General features: G+C 39.5%; 1 protein-coding gene across 1 annotated transcript in view; it reads right to left on the reverse strand.

Annotated features, from left to right (window-relative positions):
- Positions 1–24,318, reverse strand: part of FRMPD4 (FERM and PDZ domain containing 4) — a 298,010-nt gene that overhangs the window by 101,517 nt on the left and 172,175 nt on the right. Inside the window, exon 2 of the mRNA XM_085052131.1 lies at positions 11,966–12,082. Coding sequence (XP_084908257.1) covers positions 11,966–12,082 — 117 coding nt within the window. The remainder of the gene's footprint in view (positions 1–11,965; positions 12,083–24,318) is intronic.

Here is a 24,318-nt window from a genome sequence, read left to right on the forward strand (position 1 = left end):
GAAGAGAAGGCTCCAGGGAGACCTTAGAGCAGCTTTCCAGTACCTAAAGAGGCCCTATGGGAGAGCTGGAGAAGGACATTTTACAAGGTCATTCAATGACAGGAGAAGGAGCAATGGTTTTAGTCTGAGACTAAGGTAAAATATTAGGAAGAAATTCTTTATTATGAGGGTGGTGAGGCATTGGAAGGCACAGGTTGCCCAGAGAAGTTGTGGATGCCCCATTCCTGTAGTGTTCAAGGCCAGGCTGGATGGAGCTCTGAGCAAGCTGGTCTAGTGGAAGGTGTCCCTGTGCATGGCAGGTGGGTTGGAAATGAGTGCTCTTTAAGGTCCCTTCCAAATGATTCTATGTGCTGATGAATCAAACCAAAAGCCAATCTGAGAAAAGAAAAACAAACCAACCCTAAGCCACACCACTGAAAGCTAAAAACTACACATGCCAGCAGATGTGCATTTCCAGTAGTTTTCATAAATATGCATTAAAAAAACAGGAATAGAGTCAGAGAGAATCAGAAATACGTTAGCATTGATTAAAGCATCATCCTATGTCTTTGCTGAATATCAGTGTGTCTACCTGCACTATAACTTTAGAAGTATATTTCACATTAAAAATATTACTTGATAGCAGAGCTGCAAATAACCTTCTTCATAAGTGAACCTAAGATCACTTAAAAATTAAAAGCAAAGTGGTGCTATTATGCTGTTAAATTTTTTAAACTATGGCAAGATTTTTCCATGCTATTTGTATCCTAAATAATATGCCTCTCCAGGTTTTAATTATGAAACTCTAAATAAATCCCATGAGCAAACGCTTATTTGTATCTGTCTGCTAAGTTCCTACTTGTAATTCCAGCTAATTACTTCCCCTGTCAGGAAAATACTGTCTGAAGTCCCAAGATGCCAGAGAAGTAGCTCAATCGCTTTTATTTTATGTCTCCCAATGTTTGATGCAGAAAATGTAAATTCATTTGTCTACTGCTGGAAGAGTCAGAAATTTGAAATAATCTCTGCACTGTCAGCAGGTCTTTACCTTATGTGCTTAATCCTGGTTACTATGGAGATATTTAATTGTGCAGCCACACAGTTTGATTGGTTTATTTTAAATTGAGGTTCTTCTGTGGAACGGTCCAGGATTCCAGTGAACTTTAGATAAACGGCTTTCAAAATATTGCAGTGAGTCATACTGTTGTCAGTGACCAGATTAATTTGAGTTCAGTTGAACTATTTCTTTACCTGAATCTTATATATATATATGACAACATACAAGATATGAGGATTCTTAGAATTATATTTGGGAGCTGAGAATTTTGAGTATAATAAGGCACTATTTTATTGTAAGAAGGGCAATTAGAAACTAAATGAGAATTCAGTAAACTTTTGGTAGTATTATCTTGTCTTTCTAATACAAATTATCTTCCTGTTCTAGAATATCCATCCAGACGAGAACATTTCACAGGACGCTTATACTTGATTTTCCTTAGAGAAAACTGTAAATATATTAATATGAGAGAAATTAATTCAACAGGATAAATTAGGCTTCTAAAGTGCTGGCTTCCATATACCTCAGCATGCAATTCCTTAGTATATGAATGTCTGCTGTAAAGGTATCATCAATATGGTATTTCCTGGCATAACACATTAGATAACTCACTTTAAATTCTCTACATACACCATGATGAACTGGTGAACTTCAACGGTGCTATTTAAATAGCAGCAATATACTGTGCTAACTCATCCTTCCTTTTTTTTTTTTCTGCTATGTAACCCAGCTCCAGTACATCTTTTTCTCAATGTCGTAACTGAAGCTCTGGGGGAAGTTTTCACCTAGCCTTTGCTGTGAAAGGTCTCAGTTCCATCACCAAATATCAGGCAGATTTGCCTTACTTAATTTTTCTAACACATGGCCACTAAGATCCCAGTGTACAAGCTGCAGAAAACATCTTTTAGGTGTTTCTAGGGCTGCATACCCCTCTTTACTTTTATGTTGCCTGGTTTAATTTCATATGCAGAGCCTCTGTGTTTGCATCACTGGGGATACCAACATGTGACCCAAGATAAGACTTAGCTCCTTACAAACCACTACCACGCTTCCAACCACTTGCAAGACTTTGCAGAACCAGAACTTGACACTTTTAATCCCAGTTCTGTAGGGACCACACTGTTTTACGAGAGAGATGCTTGAAAAAGCAGACTCAAACTGGGGCTATCATTCTCACACAAACTGTTTACAAGAATTAATTTGTTTTACACTCCCAGGAAGGGTATCTTGATATACCAAAGCAATGCTTCTACAAAAGCATTTACATGCTGCAATGCACAGATGAGATGCTGTTACTCCATATGAAACATTGTGGAATACCTAGAACTTTGTGTACTCCAACATTAATGAGGATTTAATCTTTGCACCTTTCTGTGTTAATGTACACTGTGATCCTGGGTTAGGATACCTTGATTTTTCTTTTTTTTTTTCCTACACCGGTTCTGCTCCAGAAGTTTTATTCCTTCCTAACCCACCTTCAAACACGCAAGAGTAACAGTATTCAGGATGCAATACTTCTCTGAATTTCATGGTGTCTCCACCCAGCTTGTGTTGAGAAAACACAGAGCACTAGCTCAGAAACACTGAATTTGCTGTAGCAGAGGCCCATGGTATGATTCCCTGTACTCCACTTAGGTATAATTACATCAAGGCAACCCAAGGCAAATGATTGAGCAAAAGCTTCTTCACCCACATTCACACCTTCTTGTATAACCTCCCTCACCTTTCCAGTGTGAGAAATACTCTTGGTTCAGCCAATGGGGGTTCTGTGTGTGTGCAGAGAGGACTCAAAAACAGCAAGCCAGAAGAGAGGGAGGGAGCCACGCTGCTGTGACTAGCTCCTGAGTTACAGCACACTAACCAGCTTAGGTGCAGCTGCCTTACAATGCAATGAACTCTCCATTTTTCTATGCTCTAGTTAAAATAAAATAACCCCACAAACCGTCATCTCTGTGCTATCATTCCCTCAGTTATAACAACGATTTATCCCAGCCAGTATTAACATCACTTTGTCTGTCATATTTATGACTACCATATTTATAACTAGAGCAACATCTCTTTGTGAAGGAAGGGCAATTGTTAAATCATACTCTGTTTTCAGGATGTTGAGCTGATTTAGCAATACTTTCTTTTTCACCATACCCAAGTAATCGCTAGGCAAACCACTGACATAAACAGGTTGCTATATAATTTTCCTTCTTCTCCTTTCTAATTATTCAGGTTTGCTTTAAACCGTCACTTGTATTTGTGCATCCCTGCTGCTGCTCATCTCTTCTAGACCCACTCCCCCTTCCACCATACGATCCTGTCCTTGAGTAGGTCAAACCCTTAGCAACAGAAAGCAAATTGGTATGCAGTCTGAAAGAAGCGGAGTAGCACTTTCTCTAATAGCACACTATTCATATCAACAGTCCGTACTAGTGACAAGGGAATTTTAAAAAAATGCATAAAAGAGGGAGAAAAAATCAAGAATCACCATACCAATCAGACCTGTTGTCCTCCTGGTCCAGTATTCTTTCTCTGACAGCACTCAGTACCCGCTTCAGAGGAAGGTGCAAGAAACCTTGTAATTATAGAATAACCTGATTAATACAGGAAGTTTCGTCCTAGCCCTAGGCAGTCAGCAGCTGACTCACCCGCTTGTCTGAAACATAAGATTTTATATCTGCTCTAATTTTCTTTTAATCCTATGTAATTTAATAGTGAAAGTCTCATTACAAATGTACTTTGCAAATGTACATTTGAATCCTATGAAGCATTTTATGCTTTACTGTAACCTGTAGCTGAGAGTTCTATTTGCTAATTATATAGGTTGTACTATTTTTATCACTGTTAAACTGCCTGCCATTCAATCTCATTGGATGTCCCTTTTAGGGACTCGGGAATAAGTGGGCCAGAGAGTGTGATTCCACTGCCTTTTTTCCCTTGGCATCTCACCTGGGAGTGGAGATGCCCGAGGAGGCGGGCGGCAGTCAGCCTTTGGCTGGAGGCACTAATGCCATGCAGGGGCTGCCTCTGCTCACAGCCCTCAGCCAAAGGAAAGGCACCCTGCACAAGCCACAGGTGCCCTCATGGATGGAGCAGCAGCAGCTGTGCTCCTCAGATTTTTGTGAATACCACACAAATCCCCCGTGAATCCAGTCAACATTGTTTCTGTACTTGGAGAAGAAGGAATGCAATGCACTCAATAAAGTGCTATATAGCATGACCCCTACAGGGCAGAAGGTGGCTCCTGTGACTTCAAACTTTCATTATGGCCTTATGTACTATGGTAGTTTTAAGGTAAGATAACAGCAGCCTTTTCAAAACCCAGGAAGATGAACAACACAGTAACAACAATCAACGTTTTCACTGTATTTTACTTATATCCTTTGACGGTTATCAGAACCTTCCAAGAGAGCAAACTCCTACAGAACACACCTACAAGAAGGTTGAGGTAGGCTAGACATAACAAAAGAAAATAATAATTAAATAAATGCTGAATGGTCTGATCATCTTCTGTGCTTATTTATTTTGAAGTAAACTGATTAGCAGGCTGTGAGCCTCAGTTTTGCATCTGGTATAAATTAGTGGTCCTTAATAAGCAGGATGCTTGATTGATATGCCATTAATATCATCAATGATTGCATTGTGTCATTCCACATTGCTGGCCAGCTATGAGAACTGGGCGTACAAGCTGGAGGCAGACAGGCCAGACAGGATGCATGCAACAGGCACAGGGGTGCACTTTCACAAAACACAGCTGAGTTCCCTCTTCTAAGCACAGCAGGCACTGAAAGAATGAGATGAAGATTACTGAAGAAAATTTAGTCAAGTATTTCAGTATAGAAGAATATTATGACATTGTTGTGTTGCAAAGAAATATTGTACCATGCATGCTTTGACAATTTAGGATGTTGTGACCTACACTAGTTATCAAAGAACATAAACACGTTACCTCTATTTTTTGTACAGGGCAAAAGCTGACATTTAAGAATTTCATGTTTCAGGAATAGCTACTAAGTCAAACAAGGACAACCTAAATTTAATGATTTCACAAGCCAAAAATCATGGAACTGATATTATCTGTGGGATAACATATCTTAGTGAAAAGAATTAAGCTTTCCAGATACACCTGGAAGAAGTCTAGAAGAAATTTTTGTTACTAAATACAAAAGCACTACTAAAGAACAAGGTGCTCAAGATATCACCATATGATGTGACACAGAATCACAGAATCATTTAGGCTGGAAAAGACCTCCAAGTCCAACCTTTGTCAACCAGACCATAGCACTAAGTGCCACATAGAGTCATTTCTTGAACACCTCCAGGGATGGTGACTCCACCCAGGCAGTCTGTTCCATTGTTTAATAACTCCTTCCATGAAGAAATTCCTGAACCTGAACCTGACCTGAACCTCTCCTAGTGCAGCTTGAGGCTATGTCCTCTCCTTCTGTCACTGGTTGCTTGGGAGAAGAGGCTGACCCTTGTCTTGCTGTAACTTTCTTTCAGGTAGTTGAGAAGGGCAGTAATGTCTCCCCGCAGTCTCGTTTTCTCCAGGCTGAACAACCCCAGCTCCCTCAGTGGCTACTCGTATGATTCACTCTCCAGACCCACTGCCCTTCTCTGGACACACTCCAGCACCTCAGTGTCTTTCCTGAGGAGCCTAGAACTGAACAAAGGATTCCAGGTGTGGCCTTACCAGCACCGAGTACAGGGGTACAATCACTGTTCTGGTCATGCTGGTCACTCTATTTTTGATACAAGCCAGGATGCCACTGGCCTTCTTGGCCACCTGGGCACCCACTGTCTCATGTGCAGCCTACTGTCAACCAGCACCCTCAGGTCCTTTACCACTGGCCTGTTTTCCAGCCACTCTCCCTGAGCCTGTAGTGCTGCATGGGGTTGTGGGGTTGTTGTGACTGAAATGCTGGAGCCAGCAAGTTAGACTTGTTCAACTGTCCCTGCCTGACTACTGAGGAGTCACTCTGTCACATTCATACCACCTAAGCTGGGACCAAGGCCCCTTCACAGCTACACACCCCACACTCACAGTCAGACCAGGTTTCCTTACCTGCTTGACCCCAAGTTTGCCGTAGCAGTCTCATAGGTCTCACTTAGTAAAATTTAACCATAATGCAATAACAAAGTAAGAGCTCAAGCTGGATGCCTCGGAGGAGAGACTCTGAAAAAATGAAACCAGGGCTTTTATACCCTTACAGTTTAAGCACAAGCAAGCCTGGGATCCTCAGCTCCTGCTGTGCCTCTGAATGTCCTGTCACCTGGCTGGGCCACAGGTCCCCACACCCTTTGTTATGTAAAGGGTTGGCAGTTCACGGCCTCCTACCTGACAGAGCTCAGCCTGCAGCTCCCACCTGCAACTGAGTGTGTTCCTCCACAGAACCTCACACCTCTGGCCTCAGCCCATTGATCCAGCCTGTCCATATCCCTCTGCAGAGACTTCCAGCCCTCCAGCAGATCAACGCTCCCACCCCACTGAGTGTCTGTGAATTTACTGTGGGTGGTCTCAATCCCCTCATCCCGATCACCAGTGAAGATATTAAACAGGACTGGCCCCAGTATGGAGCTCTGAGGAACCCCACTCCTGACTGGCCTCCAACTGGATGTGATGCCATTCTCTACCATTCTCTGGGCTCAGCCATCCAGCCTGTTTTTAATCCAGTCAGGAATGCACCTGCCCAAGATGTGGGCTGCCAGCTTCTCCATGAGAATGCCATGGGAGATAGTATCAAAGACTTTGCTGAAGTCCAAGTAGCCTACAGCCTGAGAATTTCCCTCATCAACTTGGCAGGTCACCTGGTCATTTCAACTGCTTTAGCAACCATGTCATACTAACATAAATAAGATTCAGAAAGACTTCTGACAAGTAGTTCTCTCCCAGCTCTGCTGTGCACTCTGGAGACTGACCTGTGCTTTCAAGCCAAGCAGTAATAACGCTGCAGGCTTTGATCTCTGGGTGTGTTTCCTTTAATTTCTTGCCTGGGATCCCAACTGTTTGCTCAGTTTGTTCCAGACTGGAGCACAGAAGCAAGTTAACATGCACAAAGTACAGATGGTCAGGGTCCTTGGAGTGAAATAGGGAGCAAACCGAAGTGGAAACACAGACAGACTCCATCATGCTCTCCCAGGCAATAGCAAGAGTAAGTAAACACAACCAATAAAAACAACAAAGCAAAATAAAGTAAACACAACCAATAGTACTTCTTGGAAACAAGTATATGGCAATAAGCTGACCTGACAGTGATGCCTAAAACAGGCTACCTGTAACAGAGGCCAAGACAAATCAGGAGAGTAAAAAGGGGACAAATTTATTAGAGGCCTTTATGGTGCATTCAGGGCAAACAAAGCCCCCTCGTGAGGCTGCACCCAAAAATGGATGCCAGTCACGAGCTCCTCACCTTCTGTAAGTTTGGTTGTATTGGATATTGGTCCCTAATTCTCCAAACACACCCTTAGGCAATGATGTTAACCACCCCAGGACTGCTCCCCCCCAGTTCACTGTTGTTTACATATTTTCAGGCTCTAAGGCAACAAATGTGTCCTTGGATTTCCATTCAGAGGGATTGTTTTCAGAGTTTTCAGAGCTACAGATGCATGAAGAATAAAAACTATAAATTCTTAAGGCATCAACAGACCCCTCTGTCTTGAGATTCTAATAACTAACTACACCTCAGTGGAACCAGTGTTGCTTTCAGTCCATTCGAGAAGGGCTTAATTTTCTTTCAGCTGATCTTATTTCGCTTCCTCTGGTCTTTATTTGAATGACAGGAATCAGATCCATGAAAACCCCAAAGTGCCTTATTCCTTAGGAATTAAACAGTAATAGGAATCAAAAACATATGACTTTTGAAGGCAGCAAATTTCAACTCTCACCTTAAAGTGCAGTTGCAGGGCAGCTTAAGCCAAAAGAACTCTGTTGCAACCCTGTTCTCAAATCAGTCAGATATTTCAGTATGGCAGCAATGCTGCTCATCACCTGCTCAGACCTTTTGGTCCAGCAGGAGGCTGGACAGGATGACCTTCAGAGGATTGCTCCATACTAAACTATTCTGCAATTTCATCAGGCCATGCAAAAGACTAGTTCAGAGCAAATTCGACATAAAATTCATAGCTTTCTCCATAAGATTGACTTTTTATTAGCTTTTGCCAGTTTATTTCCCTCTATCAACTTCCCTCCAGATCTGACAAGCAGCAAGATTTCCACAAGGGAAAGGACAAAAATGTAGAGGTCCAAAAATCAGTAAGATCATTGCAGTGGCAAAAATAAGGAGCTAAAATTGCCATAAGGCTAAACCTTTTGTATACAAAATCAGCCAAAGCCTTCTGCTCCACATACTATCTCCCTGAAATGCTATATTCACACAATAAAAAATTTTAGTAAGTGTCATGCTTTTATTCAAATTAACATTACAGAATTTCTCATAATCATATACTACACAGCATATATAATAAATGCAAATAAAACATTTAGGCCTTTAAAGTGGTTAAATATAACATATTCAAATTATTTCATATTAAAAGTCCAGCTTCATACAGATTGTGCAGTGCAGAAACATGCTGGAAGAATACTAGATGGCCATCTTCCCATACTGAAATGTATTACTTATCTCATAACACTATTTCAAGTAAAAGTGGCAAGTTAAAAGGGAATGGGTGAAGTTCTGAAACTTTAATTTACCATGGTCTAAACTTAAGAAAAAATACTTTAGAGGTTTGAAAAATGACCCTGGTTGTGCCATCTGTAAAGAAGAGATAATGAATTGATAGCAACATCTGAAAATATTTTGATAAGAGATTCTTCTCACACTTTTACAAATGCACTGCCTGGTGATGGAAGCTGCCTCTGATTAGCTCATGTCATAAGGGCTTTCAGAGCTTTGAAAGAAATCAAATTTGCTTCAGGAGAATGAATAAACATTTCTTCCCATTCGCGCCTTAAAGCATTTGCACCAACACTTTATAATTACATTTCATTTCACCAGGAGATTCTCCTGGATTCTCTATTCCTCCCACAATTTCAAAATTACAATATGCCTGCATGCAGTTGAATGGATATGTACATATGGCACAAAGTAAATTATTTAACTAAAAAGCAGTTAATGTCGCTATGAATTATGTTGCTTCCTTGTACAGAACTCATGCACACATTTCATTGGGATAATACCTGGTTTATACATCTTTAATCAAAACCAAGTAATGTATTTGAATTGCTTTTTCTCCTTCAGTGTGATGCAATTTGTTAACCTGCATGGCTATAAAAAGTCTTAGAGACAATAAGAAATGCTATCACGCTGATCTCTCTCCTGTCTTTATTGGCATAACTGTCAACAACCATCTCACTACATCATTCCTAAAATCTAGGTGTGAAAAATGAAGGAAAGAAAATTAAATTCTGTTTTTATTTATGTAGTCTCATGTAGTATTTGCAAAAGCAGTTGTTTTGAAAGCCAGAGAGAGCTTCTCTGCCAAAGAACAGTCACTGTAAGGACAGATACTACATACACCTCCACAGAGGAATGGCTGGCAAGTCACTGGTTCTATTCAGTCTTTGGTCATTCATCTAAAACCAAGATACATGTCGTGGAACTACCCAGTCACATCACAGTAGCTACCTGGGCTGATGTTTCCTAGTCATGGTGGATGGCTGGTGATTTGGGGCAGCGCTGGTTGCTGGTTCTCATACGTTATCCCACAGTTGCGTGGTTCTCAATGGTTTCCTGGCTTCATTCTGCTCCCAACAGTACTGGCTTTTAACGCATTCCTGGGGAGTGTCATTTCATGTAAGATGCACTACTACTCTGGAAGCACTTCTGTGCACATGCTACAGCCAATGCTGCTGCTTTAAAACATTTGATACAGGAATTGTACAATAAATCACGCAATGTGTAGGTGTGTAGCAGTGTTCAACTTGCACCTGAAATTGCTCACAGATTCTGGTGGGTTGGAAAACATCAAAGGCTTCTAGAGATCAGCTTCTTCAGAGGCCTCATTCTCATTACCCCTTAGAGCAGCCTTTTTTTTTATTTTCATATAGTCTACTATCCACATGCAGAGACAATGGAAGAAAGACCAGAGCCCAAGAGAGAATGCAAAACAAGCACCTTGTAAGAGAATGGGGAAAAAAGCCCCAAAACAACCACCCCAACAACAAAACAACCACAGGCCTGATATTACTTAAGGCATAATTTGGCACTCCCTGTTATGGATTTTTTTCCTAGATGCAGTTTTCTCAATTTAAGAGAGGGATGTGGTACTTTAAGGTACTAAAAGGCATTCAAAAAAGAAACACAATAATCATTAGCCACTGAGGGTTAGTAAAGAATCCCAAATTGCAAGATTAATGAATATTGAGGCACTGCATTTTGTAAGCCACAGCTGTTGACAGCTACACAAGTGCAGCATCCCATTATGCGACCAGTGAGAAAAGAGGAGGAATCAAATGTGGCGCCTGTCCTCAGAACCAGGATATTAATTCTTCAAATGAATCTCACTCACACAGAGAAGAACATACCAACAGTCTGCAGAAAATAAGGACGAGACCTGCAGGTCTCTTCATTAACCTGAGTAACAGAAACATCAGTCTCACATCTGCACAGTACTTTGGAGGTTCACCTGTACTTCCTCACAAGCCTAATTAACTCAGGCAGAAAACCTATGCTAATACAGTTATATTGTGCCTGGCATTCAGCTTCACGCCGTCCATCTTTCAGACATCCAAAGCATGACAAATACTTGTTGAAGCAAGAAAACAACATTTCAAAGTCAGCTTCTGAGCCCTCATTAACCCAGAAAATTTGTTCCAATTTGGACAGGTCTGAAATTGCTCTAAATCTTGAAAGCCTGCGGGTCACCAGGCTGCTACAAATCTTACTTTGGCTCCAAAAGCTAATGCCTCCAAGGAAGCCAAGGCACACCCCATGGACAAAAGGACTAGGAAGGAAAAGCACAGTAACAGGGATCTTCACTCTTATGCTTAGAAATTAGAATTCTTTTTTTGTAGATGAAGGATCTTGAGAAAATTAAGGACTTTTAACAGACAGTTAAAAATAAGTTTGGTCCTCCTACTCTGTGTTAAAAGAATGATAATTCTCATCCATGACTTTTTCAAGTACCTGAAAGTTTCTAAAAAGGTTGATAAAGACAAATATTTAATAAAATTTTAAAAACCCTAGAACTTCACAAGAACAGAATCAAAATGCTAACCTTAAAAATGAAATGTAAGCTAAAGGAATGAATGCCAAGCAGCCAATGGTTCTGCTAACTCACTACCATCACCCCATTTTAGTGAAGAAATTCCAAAGCTATCTAAGAGTGCATGTTCTAGTACAGCAGACTGTATTTTATCCAAGCCACCTCAGTGATTTTAAAGAATAATTATTCAGTTTTCAATGGGAAAAGAAAAGCCAATTAGGTTTACAATTACACATTCTGTACTATTTCATACACATTGAAATTTAATTTTCAATCCAGAGCTAAAAAAAATATGGGAAAGCTAAGAATTAATATATTTACTATACAGGATCAAAACATACACTTTCTAATTACCAGTATAATTAACATATTAGACAAACCAAAAGACCTCACATGGCAGAGATAAAGAAGAGCTGGAAGTCTCAGTCAGAACTGACCTTCTGCCTCATTCCTTAAACAAGGCATTTTTATTATTTATTTTTTGTTAATGACCTTACTTGTAATTCTTCAAAGAATTACAGGTCCCTATATTATCACCATTCTCTTGAGCAAATGAAATAACCAAGTACCAAAGCAAAGTGCAGTAAAGTACAGTCTGAGCTATCCCTGTGCCATAAATCAAACCAGTGAACATTAACGGTGTAGGGCTGAAGCAGGAATTAGGATTCCAATAGGATACAGTTGAGAGCAGGGCTGCAGCTCTGTGGCACACATGCACAGCTCACTCTGCCCACCTACCTGATGAAGTAGTCTCTTCCATCTCTGTTAGCCGTCATCTCCCATCCATAAGGTGTCCCCTGGTTCAAGCTCCAGGTCCCTGAAGGGTGAGGCCAGCCTGAAGACTTATTCCTGTGGCTGCAATTTTGGGAAAAGTGGAGGGGAAGAGACAGGAAAAAAAAAAAGTTATTTCTCTCTTGTACTTCACATGATTCACTTGACATCCAAATCCTTTCATAGTAGTAAATACAGAATCAAAACCCAGGCAAGGGAACACAGGTTAGCAGATCTATTTACATGTCTAATATTCTTTCAGTTAGGAGAAAGATACACTGTCATTTCTAACAGTCTGAGTTCAAACGTTGGGTTGGTGAATTTGTCATTCCCCATCAGTCCCATATACACAATACTAACTTTCAGGAGTTTTTAATAAAAGGGATGGGGAGCATTTTCATTCATCACCATTCGTTGTTCAAATGCCAGCTCTCAGTACAGTTTTAGCAAAAAAAAAAAAAAATCCATCAGACCAAAACACCCACTTCATTGCTGCAGATCACACACATGGTACAACACCTGGCACGAGAAGGAGCATCAATATTCTCACTGCTAGGACACTGTTTTTTATTTCTTGTGCTGGAATGAAGGAAGGCCATGACACTGCTGCATAACACGCTAAATTGACTGAATATGTAAATGTTGCTGCACTTGATCATTATCCATTAAGCTCTTCCACCAAATAACCTTTAAAAGGCTGCAGCATCTCTGAGCCCACACACTGTTATATCCCACTGCTCCAGCACTCTCTGCTAGTATTCCCACTCCCAAAAAACAGCCTAGCAGCACTCCCAAGTGACAGTGTTTCCTTCCCCACTAGATCTGAAATGTTTTGTGAGCTGCTTTCAACTGACTCGATACAACAACAACAAAAAAAAAAAGATTCAGCAAGCAAGAATCCACCATAGCTTCCCATAGGAAGCCCCAGCATTTGCACTGATGCTTTTCCCCTCACCTGCAGGGATTAAGCTGTATGTTACCACACATTCCCACTTTCTCATGTGGGATTTAAGAGGTTCCAAAGACAAGAAACAGGTCTTTTAGCAAAAATTAATCAAGTCATTAATATCTATGTACAATCTGAAAAAGGGAAAGAGCAGGAAGAGGAGGCAGAGCAACTAACAAAGCTGAACATCAGCTAAGAGCATGTGACAGACAGGCAAATAGGAATGAGCACACAATAATGAATACAATATGCAGTTTTGAGATGCAAATCAAATCTGAAATTCTGACGTGAAAACCAAAACCACACAAAATAAGAGCAGGTTTTGAATTAGTTGTCATCCCTGTCTCTGTATTTTCTCCACCCATCAAATATATTACAGCTTAGTTTTTTGTGCTTGATTTATTTAAGTTCAAATAGTAGCAAGGAATTTGCTACCTTTTGCCTCAGATAGAGACATAAGAACTTCTTTCCTTTAGAAAAACAGAGCACAATGTAACCTGACACACTCTCTCCTGAAGAAACAGAATTGGTCTCCATGGACAACTCCAACAATTCATTGTAAATTGCTAAATTCAACAAAGTTGTACATAGTTAATCTTTCCCAAAGGAGGAATGTATCATTAAAAACAAACTAGCTGCTTCATCCTCCCCCTTTATTTCAGGGATTAATCACAACTGAGAAAAAATACAGTGCTTCAAAATATAATTTACATTTAAAGTAGAGCATTACAATGGAGTGCTAGGTATCATTTAGTTTACCAATTATATTAAGTACTCTATCTTCAAGGAGTAGGAAAACATTTCTGTTATCATATTCACTGGTATTTGCCATAAGGCATGGCTTAAGTCTAATACTAAACATGCTAGAACTTAAAAAAAATTACAGATCTTCATGGCTAATCAAACACATAAACATCACATATGCTACATTACCCCAGATAAATGCAATTAATCCATTTCTGATCCAAGGAATTGATTAAAAAACAGTCATACACAGAAAAAATCCAAAATACTTTCAACATTCTCTCATGCAGTTTCTTGTTAAGCTGAGAATAAACATGCCTTTTTCTCCATATGCTTGAGAGACAAAGAAAGGGTGGTCCCTTCTTTTAGACAGGAACCATTCTACAATGTGAGAATGTCAGGTTAACTACATCTACAGACTTCAATTACACTTTAGAGTATTTGGAATCCTAACCACTGCAGTTAACTAAATACACTAGAATGTGACCTTTTTTATCAAGACTACATAAATGGATACCCATCCATTTAGCACTTTTCAGTTTAATTAGATGTGTTTCACAAACTCTATGCTATAGTTTCACCATCTGTTAAATGGATACAGTGACATTTAAATTCCCAAGTAAAGCACATCAAACTTCTATTAGCAGATAATTTGTAGGAGCACAGGACAGTGATGATGATCAATATTATAACTCTCTGCATTAAAATTAAGGGCTCGTCTTTGTATGGATTATAGCATTAGAGGGTTTAAAGGTAAATCTAATTCCCTTGAAAGCTTTCTTTGAGCCCTTAAAACACTAATGATGTCAGAACCATATCATATATGATGGGTAATAACTGTCCTACTTAACTATAGATATGTCTGCATCTGATCTACTCCTCCAGACTTTCTTCTAATCAGTGGGATACAAATCTGCACTTGAGACACTATGCACCTACATTAGATGTGTGCAAATTCAAAGTGGCTCCTCAGAAAAAATACATACATCATTTTTCCTACAGCTATTGTGCAATTCAATAATAAACAACTGTGGCTAGCACAGTCCTTTTCCGTGAGAATTCTTTCTCTCTTCTTCCTGTGTTTTTATAAACAAAGATAAAGTTTGGATGTTATTAAAACAGTTTCTCAAAATATGGACAGTTCAGGCCTGGCCAATCAGGCCTAGGGGGAGGTTTTGAACTGACCAATCTGGGTGACGTTTGAAAAGTCTATGTAAGTTGGAATTTAATAATATAACTTTCTTCTTGATGCCACACTTTGAACCTGGACTTCTTTTCTCTGCTAGCGACTCAACAGCGACAAACACTCAGGTCCTAACAATAAGGCAAGGTCTTTACACTCAGGGGTCACTAGGATTCCCAGCTGCCTGTACAGTCTGAAAAAAGGAGCAAGTAAAATGCATTTTTTTTCTACACCTCCCTTCATTTGTTGAGATTCATTCTGCTTGTCTGCAAGGGTTCTGCTCAATGGCCCCTATGAAAGGCAAAAGATGGCAAAGAGGAGATAAATGCCAGAAGGAACATAAAAGGCTGAAACATGAGATCGTATGTAAAGTCTTTCACACTGCATCAGTGATATGCTGAGCATAATCTATGCATTAAAAGAAGTCTTCATAAAGACTTCTTTAAGAAAGAGTTAGTAGTATTGTCTAACTCTTTCTTAAAGATCAAAATTAGAACAATTTGAGTTTTTAAAGCATACTAATAAAGCCTAATGTCCAAACCACTTCAGAAAGTGTTAATGATGAAAGCAGAAAGCAAAACCATTTCTTCTTTCAAACATGGACAAAACAAATTTTCAAATAGGCTGAAAAATTCAATAAAAAAAAAAAGCAAGCATCTACAGAGTCAGCCAATAAGCATGTTATATTGTCCCAAACTTATTTGTTTTCACCAGCAACTGGAGATTCCTCTCAACAGGTCTTCGTTATAGAAATCTTGACAGACTTTTTAACTGTGCCACCTCTACAGCCCAAGCCTGTAAATTTTGTTATAAATGTAGTGCTTCCCTGAACTAGTGAAAGTTAAGCTCTCAGGCTGTAATTTTAAAACAGCATAAACTGGCACTGACACAAAAGCACTATTCCCATTCTCCCAGCATCACAGTCCTGTTTCATATCACAGTTGCTCCTGTGCCAGTGAAAGTAAACTGGTTCACCTTAAAATTAGCAGCTATTTTTTTCCATTCAGATTCATCTCTGCTTACTCCATGGCCTCACAGATGGCAACATGGCAGCAAAAATGAATGGTGAAACAAAACCTGCCTTCTTCTGATAGTCCTTAGGAAAAGACAAGACAGAAAGCACACAACTAAAACACAATGTCCCAACTGTATTTACCATAATTAATGTCTAATGGGGCACAACACTCAGTACACAGCAATAGTGCTCCTACCCACCCCAAAGATAGACATCATGTCTACATTCACCCTCTGGGAACAAGGAACACTATTCCTTAGATACTGCACATGGCGTTGGGAGTCTGTCCTATCTCTTGGGTAGCCTTTACTGCTTTGCCCAGGAATCCCAGCTTGCTTTCTGCTGGCAGATTTAAAATAGTAATGAAAGGTAGTAGCAACCCTGAAAACCTCCAGTTCTCTCTTTTTTTTTTCCCTCCCTTTAGCTTGAAGAAGGCAGAAATCTGGTTAGTCTTGGCCACAGTCACCTTCATGCTTGCTTGCTGCATTCCTCTTGTGGGTGGGAAGGGGATGAATTTTATTTATGTGTTTGGTTTTTAGTAGGTCTCATTTTGTGATTATCACTTTCCCTGACTGGCACAGGTATAAAAAAAGGTATCTATCTGCATTCTCACAGCTGCCTGCCACTTTCTGTTTGATGCCCTCTCATACTTGCAGTGGTGAACGTCTCCCTTTTTACCCTCACCATGCCACTGGTAATTCAGTAGATCTCTAACACATCCCACCACCAATCTAATGATCCCCACTGCAGGTTAAGGAGTCTTGACCTATACAGCTATTTATTACAAAAGATTTTCACAGTCTTGATCATTCTCATTGGCTTTCTCTGAAACTTCTCAATTGCTTCTGTGATCTCATGTCTGTCGCTGTTGAGCTGCTAGCAGAGAAGTAGAAACCCAGGTTCTCAGGCAAGAAAAGAAGGAAGTTTTTATTTTGCTTTCCATATATATAGACTTTTCACAGGTCACCCAGATTGGTCAGTCAAAAACCTCCCCCTAGGCCTAATTGGCCAGGCCTGAACTGCCCAATTCTTGAGACCCTGTTTGCAAAAACATCCAAACTTTATCCTTGTTTATAAAGCACAGCAAAATGTTCTCACGAGAAGGACCTGTGCTAGTCACACATGTCTAAGATCACTTGAAAACTTTTCCAGCTGGGCCATGTCTTCCAAAATGTTCCCATCAAAGCAGCTCCCCTTGAAAACTTCCCCCCAACACACCTACAAAAAAAAAACCCTTTGCTTTTTTTCCAATGCCTTATTTTCTCCCAGCGATGCTTTCAGTTAATGAACATCTTTTAGCTCACAGGCTATCAAAAACTGAAATTATCCACGGAGTCTCTAACAAAAGTCTTTGTAATTGTGTAAAATCTCTGTATTAGGAACCGTATGGAGCCCTTTGATTTCCCTAAATATAAATAATTTGAAATATTACTATTCTATACATGCTTTCTCTTTAATTATTAGTAACTTTTTAAGCATCTACCTTGGATTTCCTCTTTTGGATTAAAATAGTGGAAAGATTATGTTCTAATTTTTCATAGCAACCCCTTGAACTGCTGCAACTGTGGTGGATGGCTGAAGTTCCAGAATGTTTATTATAGGGATTCACATTATAATGCTGTGTTTACCATTTGGTTATTTATTGTCTCGGAATCATCTTTTTTAACATCTTCATGTTTCTCACTGTACTTCCTCATATACAGGAATTATTTTATTCCTGAAAGCAGAGGCATCAGTGACTCACACAAGGCCAACCATCTAATGCTAGCAACTCAGCACTGCGAATTAACTATCAGTGTTGATACAATTTCTTCCTTTATGTTACCATATGGAGAAAAAACTACTGCATTTTGAGTCTTGCCATGTAGCCTGTCTTCATTTCAACTCTCCACTGGTACAAAAGCCAGTTCTCTGCTTCCCACATGACAATACATAAGTCAGTCCCTCTCCCACCCATCACAAAAGAAAGACATCCTGAACAAAAGCCACATGGCTCTCCCAGGAGTTGTTTACAAAGGACACACAGCTCCACAGCACAGAGGCAATTCTAGCCACAACAATCCCAAGGAGATCCTGAGAGGAACACCAGAGATAAAACATTTTGTATTATTAGTTTTTAAAAGTCAGAACAGCACACCTGAAGTATCTGCAGGTCATGTCTACCTGGGAATAGGAAACATTATTGTGACACAAGTGGACTTCAGTAACTGTCTCTCTATGATATTTAAACTTCCACTGCCTCAGGAATAAAACCCTTTTTTCTCAATCCAGTTCTCACCCTCTCCTGTCCCAGAGGACTACCACAATACCTTTACCTCCATCCTACCACTTGAACGTGAAAAAAATGAGAAATGAAATTTTTAAAGAATTTGTAGAGATACTATCAAGATCAGTCATCATACTCTGCTATTGAAACTCTCCTGAGAGGCACACAGACATGATGGACAATAGTTTCTGAAGATCAAGGACACTGAAAGACTTGTCCCTGCAGAGATGAGTTCTATAAACCCACAGATCAGTAGTCCTACCAGAAACACAAGAGAAGAAAATTTACTGCCCCAGACACACTCTGCTGTACTAAAAATCTCAATTCATATTGGGTCTCCTATTACTAAATCATGTAAGTACAGAAGGGAACCCTAATGACTTCAGATATCCTTCATCTTCTACAACCCACATGCTTTCAAATCTTTTGATGGGTAAGAAAGCAAAAGGGTTTTAGTCCTCATCCAACTGTGTGCTATTTTTGAACTTGTGTGTATCAGTTAAAAGAAATTTGATGAGTATCATCCCACAAATGAGTTCAGGGTTTCAAGCTTGTAATTAATCAAACATTAAAGGCAGAATCATTTTCCAAGACTGTTTTTCTTATTTAATAATGAGAACAAAATGCTAGAAAAATATTTTTGTCCTTTGACACCTGTCCATCTCAATAATTTTGCAACACAGCCATGCTCTGGGCAAAGATAGAATAAAGTTACTGTACTCTTCAGGCTTGTCTGAAATTTTCTCCCTGCATCACGCATCATCAGGCAAATGCAAATGCTATTCAGAAAATAAAGGCCTGTAGCTTGTGTTCATTTTTTCCTATTTTTCTAGCAAGGTGTATGAATAAAGCCAGACTGTCTTGCACCAGCTGTTCAGAAATTGTGTCCAGCTCAAAGTTTTTCTTTCTTAGGCATTAACTATTCCCCAAACTCTGGCTGAAGCAAAAAAATTCCACACTTTTTTCTTTTCTCCTGCCCCCACCTTCTACCACATATGCTCTGAATTATTCACAATTTCACCAAGTACCACCCATTCTTACTCCAAACTGACAATGATGCTAATGGCTTCACTCAGCCTTTAAATCCTTTGGCGGAGCAGAGAAAACAAGTACAACTCAAAAGTTCATATTGAACTCCTCTATGGCAATTCACAATTGTAGAGGAGCTACATTTCTAGAAAACCCTGTCAGACTGTTTTTGTCACAGATTTCATTAGCTTCCATCTCCTCACTGCCTAAAACAGATTTCTAAATGGCAGCCTATGCCTGGGTTGAGAACAGAAGACACTCCAAGGAATTTCTCCTCCAGAGGTCATTGCTCCTGCTGCCAGTCATGACACAACAAGGGTCCATGCTGTTTGCTGATCTGAAAGGTCACGGATCCATTTCACCAGGGATTGCATGGCTGACATGAGGAACACTCCACTACAGCCCTCCTGCCACACAAGCAGGGAATACACAGCAGCAGGTGCCCATCACTTCACTGGGGGCGAAAAAGGGCAGTTTCACATGCACAGAAAAGTCCGTTCGTGGGCTTTATAAGCCACTCATGGGCTCCAAACACTTCAGCGTCAATTCCAGACTCCTGTCTGTACCACAGGCAGGACAGAGTGGTGAAGAACAAAACCACAGGCTGTTCAAAATGTGCACTGTACCCATTACACAACTCACTATGCAAGGAATGGTTCCTCTCAGTCTGCAACTGCAGCAACATGAAGTTTCCTCCAAACAAGCTTTGTTCTAATGGTCTGTGTGCAGAACATTTTCCACCAAGTTTCTTCCAAAATTGCATTTTTGCTTTCCCCTCTTTTCTCTACCTGATGTGTCCAAAGACTCAAGTACCCAAACAGTGCAGTGAAGAAGTACTTACAAAACATGTTTTTTGCCTTCAGTTAGATAGAAAGCTCCTCAGCACTGACTAGTGGCTCCCCAAAGAGCCACTGTTGTCCTCTATGGGCCCAGAACTATCAAAGGTACAGGCAGGACGCTGGGACAAGGGAGGAAACAAACCTTGTGAGGCAATGCTGGTCTGATCCAGGCACTAGCAACCTCCACATGCCTTGGAAAAGGGACAAGGTAAAGGTCGTGTCATTCCTTGAGGTACCTTGCCTGCCCCTGAATGCTTCCTTTCTTGTCTCTCCTTCCAGACAAACTTTTAAACTCTCATCACTGATGTAGCTGTTTCTTGCACTGCCCTGTTCAATGTGAGCTGAAGTTTTCCTTTTTGCAAAAAATGTGCACGTATTCTGATTTTCTACAGTCTCTACAGCTGTCCAGTTAATGCACTTTCGTGTCTGTTGTTTGCTTTGTTCTCGAGTTTTTTGGCTGGTTGGTTTCACGGGCTTTTCAAAATATCTGATACAAGTCACATTTTTAATTTCCCTTTCTCTTCTCCCTCTGTGTTTCACATCCATTATTATTAAAGATGTGCCCCCATTTCATAGAAAACAAAAGTCTCCATCGTATTTTCTTTTATACTGCCAGAACTTTTCATTTAAAGCACACTGACCCCATTAGAGATCCAAGTCCTGAAGGAATTGCTTTCACCTTCAGAATTTTGTATTGCTAAAGCCAGAAAGTACCCAAAGCTGCAAGTAATGGTTAGGACTTGGATGCCTGTGAAAGGCTCTTTGACGTTCTGTCCTATAGGATGCTTTAGCTTCATGCTGATGTGTGCTAGAAAGTCTCTAAAAGCTGACGTGTAAGAGATGCTCTCTCTGTTTTAATGGGGATTTTGACCTTAGGCTTTCTCAGGATTACTCAGTATTTCAGGAGCAAAAACGAAAGTCCAACAAAACAAACTAATGAAAGTATATATGAAGTTTATTTTTCTCTTTCTCATTTAGTAAATGGATTATTGATATTTCTCTCTAAATCTTCTGAAAAACCTTTTTATTTTTTTTCTCTCTCAACCTAGTATGTGCTGGGAAATCTTACCATATGATATGCAGCATACCCCTAGACCAGGCACCAAATTAATTTTCCACAAAATGCAATCCCTGACAAAATCAGAGTTATTATCAGATGCTGAATTTTATCCCACATATGATTTACATGGTTTTTTTTCTTGCTTTAAAGTGTTGTTACTTCTGCTCCCAATGAATATTTGTCCCCTTGCCAGTTTTGCTGTAACGTGCAGCCATGACTCGCCATTAAGTTTCAGTGAGAAATTCAGGAATTTTGCCATTTCTGCCTTATGGAAAAAAATTCCCATGAAGTCTCTGATAGCAATGCAGTCTAGCTCTTTTGTTACTAATAATAAGAGTTTATGGTAGTACAGAATAGAGGCACTAGAAACCCAATGCTGTAAAGCTGCATCATATTTTAAATAAAAGTAACAGTACTCTCCATTTTACACCACTCTCCATTTTATGCCGTAAAAATTTGAGGTGTATATAATTATTGAAATTCAATTATGCACACTGCATTTGGAAAAGCAAAAGGAAATCTCATTTTTATGCATAGTAAATTATGCATTTCTTTCAATACCTTGATATGAATACAACCTACCTGCCATGAGCCAAATGTACAATCATACAGTAGAAAAGCATTGAAAATTTTTAAGCCCTTCTTGGAAGATTATTTCTATTTCTATAAAGATGTAACCCATGTTCGTTCTACCTTCTAGATTAAAAAAAAACAAAAAACAAACCAAAACAAACCAAAACCTTAATATTCTACTTTCTATTCTTTCTTAAAATATATTTCTATATATTTCTATTCTTTCTTAAAATTCTCAAAACTGAGACTATATAATGAAATAGCTATCCTGCTATTAAAATGCTAACTGCACTATGCACTTTTCTATTCTTCACTCCCAGGCAAAAGTTACAAATAACTTCAGAAAAGGACCAGATAAAACCTGTGTTGGGCAATCTGTTTACATTCTCAAAACATATGTAGAAAAGCCTGCTACAAGACTGGGTTTTTTGTTCTTTTCTTTGAGTTCTTTTGTGTTTTTCAATAAAGAAAATTATGATTTATCTGGCAACATACTAAGAATAATGTAAGTAAAGGACACTTTGGGTAGTAGTCAGACATTTTCACCAGTGGTAAGACACCTGCATCCAGACAGGAGGTTATTTAAAGCACTCTAAACATAAACACAAGAAAATTTGATGCAGTTTCGTTCTTAAGAAATCACCAACACTTGGCACGTTCTGTCACAGAATTATGTCACAAACCAAGGCATGTGTAAAACCTTAACAAATGAGAAAGAATAATTTAGGGGTGGGGTGTTAAAATTTTTTTCCTTAGCCTTAGTGACTTCACAAAGTGTGAGCCAAAAAAGTGGAACCAAAGTCTCATGTTTCAACTATATTTTAGAAATTGGATATTTAAGAGCCAAATGCAATATTTAACTAAATTTATCGAAGAATATGAGATGCCTTGAAAACTAACTAACGTAACTTACTGAAGATTTGAACAGAAGCTGTGCAGATGCATTTCGAAATTGGAAACAAATGATCTCAAAGCACTGATCCCTTCAAGACATCCCAGGCCATTCCACAGGGGAGCTTAGAACAAGGTGTCATAAGTGACAGTCCCAGTTTCCCATGAGAATTGATCTAGACATATGCTCAGAAATTATTTTCAAAATCTTTTTTCCTGCATTCTCTGTTGGTTAACATTGATGTAGTTTCCTGACATTCCAATGAAATGACTGATTTCTATGCAAGAAGCTACAAATGTATAAAGCTGCAAAAGAAGGACAGGAGACGAGAGAAGAAATTTATTGGTTACAAATGGGGAAAAAAAGAAAAACAGAGCCAGGGCAAACTGCAATGTTTGACAAGAACCCCACCTATCCCAGAAAAGTACTACAAGGAGCACCACTAACACTAATCTTCCCTCAACTCAAAATCATTTTTACCCATTATTCACTTTACAATACACTTGTTGAAGTCACATGGCTGCACCATTTCCTTTTGCTTGACATTAAGATTAGCAACAAGGCTTAAAGTTTACCTTGAATGCTGTTTCTAGTACCAGCTGCCCAAAGCACTGGGCCCACTGCCCATTTTCGTGTTACACAGTCAACAGAAAAACTCCTGCTGAGCTCTGAGGCAGCAGTGCTCATGCTCCATCAGCAGGCTACCAACCTACCTGTGTCACAGAATCACAGGACAACTCCATTTGGGAGGGACCTCATGAGGCCAGCTCCTCCAATTTCCCACTCAAAGAATTTCAGCATAAAAAAATATGAAAAATAAGTATTACACTGAAAACTAAGTTGTGTGAAGTTATATACTTTAACTCTATATGAATACCCCATTAATCATTAAGTAAAAGACACAAAAAGTGAAATTTGCTGATGCTATTCTTCCCTGGTTTTTGGTCTATATCTGTTCTTTCCCTATCAGTGTTTCCTAACCCAGTAATTTTTAAACATAAGATCTGGAAAAAAAACCTGTAAGACAAAATGCATGTTTTTTCTTCAGTTTGATTTATGACCTGAAAAACATTCTGAAGGCAGACAGTATTTTTACAACCAGAAGAGAAAATATAAGTGTGAAATCTTGCTGCATTAAAAGCTCCTGAAATACCAAGGCTCCAGCTATCTAAATCCCTTATATCTCATGATATTAAGCCATCTAGTTACGAATCTAGGTAAATGGACTCATAAATTTCTTCTATTAACAGGTTCTTAGAAATGACACACACACAAAAAAAAACCCCAAAACCATAACCTAAATCTTTCATCCTCCAAATTTCCCCTGTCCTTCGTTATATACCATGGTAGGAATTTGGGTACATATGCTTGCATATACCCTGGCAAGCTACAACTGCATTGGTGCTGTGGCAGCTACTAGAAAGTCCCAAAAAAAACTCTCAGTTTTCTGCAAGTGATAGCTAGGGAAAATGATACAGACAGAGGTACAGCCGGCTGAACTAACCTACTTACAGCCGCTGACAAGCAGCTTCCTAAAGATCTTGCAGCAGAAAATGAAACTTTCCCTGCAGTCAGAAAACTAGAGGGACTTTAGGACTTATACAGGTTTAATACTGCTGTCTGACAGGAGGCTGTAGTGCTTCTGGCTGTTTTCCTACAGCAACATAGATGAATCTGTTTGCAGATTGTAACTGCATGTTCCAATCAAGGAGTGCACCTACACACATATTTAGATCGAATCCAGCTCTTTGATATTATGCATTCTCTAAATTT

This window comes from Lichenostomus cassidix, chromosome 1 (assembly GCF_008360975.1).
Source record: "Lichenostomus cassidix isolate B80296 chromosome 1, HeHo_3.0, whole genome shotgun sequence".
Classification (NCBI taxonomy): domain Eukaryota; kingdom Metazoa; phylum Chordata; class Aves; order Passeriformes; family Meliphagidae; genus Lichenostomus; species Lichenostomus cassidix.